Consider the following 5489-nt stretch of genomic DNA (forward strand, 5'->3'; position numbering starts at 1 on the left):
CTATATACAACTGGAGACAGGTCTTGATGTACTCATATTGATAAGAAACAAGTTCTATATACAACTGGAGACAGTCTTGATGTACTCATATTGATAAGAAACAAGTTCTATTCTTAATTAATCGTTTTTGTTTTATTTCTTAAGCATTAAAATCTGTCAAGTTGTTTAATTTATCTGGGAATGAAAGGCATACATGTAAATAGGTTGTAAGACATTTAATTAGGAAAAACCTGGAGTATAAAACATGTTGACCATGTGAGAAAATTAAATGTTTTCTGTAGGTATGCTAGCTTAAGCTATGCTGTTAATATTTGCTACATGTATGTTTTAAATAATTATTCTAGGTCCATAATTTCCAGACATTTAACATATACTGTATGTATAATGTTTCACTCCAGTAGCTTCTTCATGAGCTAATATGTAATATAACTGATTTTTGAAATCAAGTTAGTTGTTTTTAGTAACACCGAACCTTCGAGTCAGGTAGAGAAAATCTGAGAAATATGATAGGTGGGTGAGAATTGGCTAAATGAAGAAACCCTACAAATTGGGTATAGAGTAGTGGTTTGTATTCGGCTCAATATGAGGAGCAGTTTACCGTATTGTTTTGAGTAAACCAAGTGGTCAGTCATACTTTTCTTTTGGCCCAAACTTGGTCATGACTTTCTTCTGATCAATAATAGTCTAAAATACACCACTTTACCTTTACATTATCTTAGGAAGCATGTGTCACTTTTATTTGGCCCATCCAAACAGTAGGTTCATGATGATCCAATCTAGCTTTGTATCTGCATGTTTAAGAGAAAGCTGCAGGCAGTTTTTAGAGCTGTTCTCCTTCTGTATACCATTTTTATGGATTATATTCACAGTAACTGTTATTCTATTATGATTACATCTACATCAGCCACATTTGTAACATGTAGAGCATCTTGCGACCTGGACTTCTAAGTGAGGGGCAGACATATGAACTATCAAACTATGTCTAAGCAACTCAACTTGTACATTGTATAAGCAGATAACAGTAGAGAGCCTAAACGTGGTAGTGTGGACTTTTTATTAGAGATTATATGACAAATTACCCATTAGCACAGCATGGTTTGTGGTAAAATTTCCTTTGCATTGGTTCTAACAAAATGATAATATTTTCTTCATCTTGATACTGTTTTTGAAACCTGGCACACCACTGGATTCAGCATAAAATAAGTCCATTCTGTTACAATTTCATCAGAACTGTTTGACTATTGAACTGTCCTAGCAATGCTGCTCTACTTGACTCAGAGATAAGTAGTTTATGGAAACAATACAACCTTATATAAAATTTACAAAATAACTTCCTCTATTTATTCCGTTTGGCTGTGGAACTTTTTGATATGTTTTACTAATCTTCCTTATAAAATTTTGTAAAATACTATAATATTTTGTTTTCATTTATAGAATATGATTTTCAATCCTCAGGTAGATATGCCAGTATTTTTCTACATTGATCCTGAATTTATTGATGACCCAAAAATGGAGAATGTAAGTGATATCACATTGTCATATACTTTCTTTGAAGCGAAAGAAGGTTTAGAGCTTCCTATTCCAGGCATAAAGTGAATCCTTGTAGAATGTCATTTTAACATTCTTGTGAAGACTTTGATTATTCTGAGTTAACATCACAAATATTTTTTCCATGTGTGTAAATCATGTAGTATAATAAATTTAATTTTGATTACTAAACTAAGACAAAAGTGACTTGAGAACTAGATGCACAACTAAACAAGTCTAATAAAAAAATCTTTTGAAATTGCAATTTATGTATATATTTTTTCAATATCTATTCTGAGATGACATATGCTGAATTATTATTTTAATCCACATGTTTATTTTATTATGTATCACACTGATGCTGCACAGTACAGGTCTGAATAGGTAAATTTCCATTTATTTTCAAGTATTTTTACTACCTTCACTTCTTTTTATTGATACACATAAAATAATTTTCTGTAATTTTAAATCATTCATCTCCTACCATCTTCAGGGAAGTCCCAGAAAAAAACCTGTTTGTGGTGGTAAGAGCTACCTTTTGATCCTGGGTCTTGTTATATCCTGGGTGGTGTACTATCCACTTGACTGGAGTCTTCCCCATTACAGCTTTAATTAACTATTTGAATATTTTAAGGAGGGGATTCCAGGTTTTTGTTAACTTCTATGCTAATTAGAGTGTTTTTATCAGTCAGATGCATGTAGAAGGATTCTTGTATTTTTCATGTTGTTTATGTCTCCTTTTTTTTCCACTTTCTCTTGTGCTCTTGTCTGATTTAGTGAATTGCTGAAGATAGACCAGTGTTACATAGTGTGTGTGTATATTTTGCTCCTGAATTCAAGATTTTATTGTTGTTTTTTTCAATTATACTGGAATCCACACTCACAAGAGGATGTTGCAAATGATGTTTTTGCTCTATGGGACGTATAGAAGATTTAGAGTGTAGTTACTGCAATCATATCGTATTGTGGCATCTGAATACTGTTCTGCTTTTATGTTGTTTATATATCCTCTGTATGTTTTTAGAGACCTTGAACATAGGGGAAGATATAGCTGTTTCTCTAAATTTCTTTTTGCTTATTTGTGGTGTTTGTCTTTTTTATTTTTTACGAGGTGATCAGGGTATACATTGCCAAGGAGGGTTGTGTTGATATGTTTCTCTTTCTTCTACTAAATATCATCAGTATTAAAAATTCTGTAACTATTAATAATTAGACCTCAGTAATTTTTAAGCACATTGTGCTACTGTTATCAAAAGTAAAAAACAAAAATTACTTTTTTTGGCACAATTAAAAATATATTCTATTAATTGTGTCAGCCAACAGTATCACATTTACCACTATCAAAGCCTCTGACTATAGTGTTAATTTAGCGTATATTAAACTTCAGCCATTGATACACCCCACTCCAAAATTGTAGAAATATTGATTAAAGGGGTAGTTCTACAGAGCATCTGTTATATGACGTGACCAATTCCTCTTGATAACACTTATTTCAATGCTTGTAATTTGTCATCAATAGCATCTGTTATATGACATGGCCACTTTCTCTTGATAACACTTATTTCAGTGTTTGTAATTAAGCATTTAACGTTATAAATCTGTCTCTCTTCTTACCTTGTTTTTTCTTGGAAGATGGACAGTGATCTATGGGTATTGATTAACTACAATGAATGTCAATCAACTTGTGAGCATGATGGAAGCTGGCGAAGGCAAACAAGCCCTTCTTCACCACACTCTTGGAGCTGATCCTATCATTATTAACCTATCACCTATTTATAGCTACGTGGAAGCAGCAACTGATCATATTGTTCAGGTAGCTGTACTTACTATCATCCTTAAAACTTTAATATGTTTCCACAGTAGCTACATCCATAGTAGATCCCTGACTGCCAAGAGGTATGACAAGCTCAGAAGTGAGCCTGGGCTATTTTTGGCAGATATCTCACTCTTACAAACAATATAACTTTTCAGACTGCTTATGCAGGCAGATCAGATATCAAAGCTAGAAGGAGTCTTGGGTCAAATTAATATCCAGCATTTCTTCCACCACCAGTTCTCTGGTTGTCTCAAACAAGATTTGAAAGGTAAATAGTACCTCATGGTTTTGCCTTGATTGTCAAACTTTTCAGCATTAAAATCATTGCCATTACCAAATCGCTTCTTCCAGAAGTTTCAAAACAGCCTCCATGTAGATAATTTTCATATATATTCTGTCAATTTAAAAGTCAAGCACAAGGTGCTAATTCCAGGGGTTGCACCCCTGGCCACTTAATCCTCATGTAGAGGCTGGCTGCCTCGTAGGAGGTTCCTTTACTGATGTTACTAGTGACATTTTGGCTATGCATTGTCTTTTTGATTCCCCATCTTTTGTTTCTTCTAGCTACTGTACTTTCTTTTCCAGCAGTTTCATTCAACTTGAATGCCAATGAAGACCTCCATGGTTGGCACTTTTACCTTACTAGTGCAGAGGTCAATATTTCAGCCATTACAGCTTCTTATTTGAGTTTATAATCTTCCTCATTTAGCATTTCTTGTGCATGGCTTGTAACATAGCCTTGGATTCACATAACGTATATTCTCATTCATATTTACAAACAACTGTCCTACTTTTAATTTTCATTTGTATTCATCCATTTGTTTCTGGATTCCTAGCCATGTTGGCATCTGAGGGAATGAGCTTGTTGAAACCACACTGATATTCCGGGGGCAGGAGGTGTTACCTTGCCTCCCAGGTTGTGGAGTTAGGATTTCAGTTTGTAATCTCAGGCCAAATGATCTCTATTTCTTCATTTTGAGTGAGGTGTGAATTGGCTCCATAATTCCAAGTTCAGTTTATTGAATTCTGAGCTTCTTCAGGTTGGGGGAAAGACTTGTCCTGTTGGATGTTGTTTGCCTTCCCTTTGTAATACTGGGGGCCTGCATGCGACATTCTGCAACTTTCAGTTACGGTGCCTGGGTCCATAATTCCAAATTGGGTTTGTTGCATTTTGTACTTTTTCAGATTGGGGTGAGGGTTTGTTCACTTAGATGTGGCTTACCTTCTCTTCGTAATTCTGGTGGCTCAATTTGCAACCTCCTGTAACTTTCAGGTTGGGTTCCCTTCATCTCATATTTCTATTATACAATTGTATCATATTGCAGTTTCCATGCCCTAGCCACTACATTTGGATCTAGTTTGGAGTTCACAGCCCTATAATTCCAATGACAAGATGTGGAACCTCATCTGTGTGGTTGGGGCCTGGACGAATCTCATGATAATGAACAGTGTTGACCTTTACCACCTGTGTTTATATTTCACTTTATCTGGGGTAAGAGCATATCTGTTCCAGAAGTAGTGCAAACCCCCACTGCTGTGCTTTATTATATCTGAATATTGCACACCTATTTTTTTTTTTCTACGCAGGTGCTTTCTGTGTGGATCTTGCTCTCCCCCAGCTCCTTCATCTAATTAATGTGGGATTCTAGTTAAAGAGTGAGAGGAGGTGTGTTTTGAAAGTTTACATTTTTCTATACTGAAAATATGTTTGCAATAATACTTACCTCCCTCACACTATCCTGCCCTTCGTCCCCATGATAGCTGGTGTTTGGGTTTGATAATCATGCTAGTCTCGAAAATGTGAATAAGAAAGAATAACAGGGAGCTTATATATGGATCGGGTATAAAGGGTGCATTGACATAGGTGGAGAGAGTCACAAGATTAAAATGAATAGGGGTGATATAGTGGGGTATAAAGACTGGAGCAAGTGAGGTAAAATTCATATCATTGCTTAGACAGGCAAAGAAAAGAGCCTTTCATTGGGTGAAATAAATTACCTTTCATCTATTATCTATCTATAATAAAATACTTAGCAGCCACTATCTATCTATAATAAAACACCTACCAGTCACTATCCATCTATAATAAAACACCTACCAGTCACAATCCTTCTATAATAAAACATCTACCTGAGACTGCCAAGGC

At 35.1% G+C, this 5489-nt stretch overlaps 1 protein-coding gene across 3 annotated transcripts in view; it reads left to right on the forward strand.

The window, feature by feature from the left end:
• Nucleotides 1-1792, forward strand: part of LOC106463781 (cytochrome c oxidase assembly protein COX11, mitochondrial-like) — a 37667-nt gene extending 35875 nt beyond the window's left edge. For 2 of the 3 annotated variants that reach the window (XM_013923849.2, XM_022391376.1), the window contains one exon: nucleotides 1456-1792. In XM_013923849.2, coding sequence (XP_013779303.1) covers nucleotides 1456-1596 — 141 coding nt within the window. In that variant the 3' untranslated portion in view covers nucleotides 1597-1792. The remainder of the gene's footprint in view (nucleotides 1-1455) is intronic. The other variant, XM_022391377.1, reaches the window with a different exon arrangement.
• The last annotated feature ends 3697 nt before the right edge of the window (nucleotides 1793-5489 follow it).

Source organism: Limulus polyphemus, unplaced genomic scaffold (assembly GCF_000517525.1).
Source record: "Limulus polyphemus unplaced genomic scaffold, Limulus_polyphemus-2.1.2 Scaffold1480, whole genome shotgun sequence".
Lineage (NCBI taxonomy): Eukaryota > Metazoa > Arthropoda > Merostomata > Xiphosura > Limulidae > Limulus > Limulus polyphemus.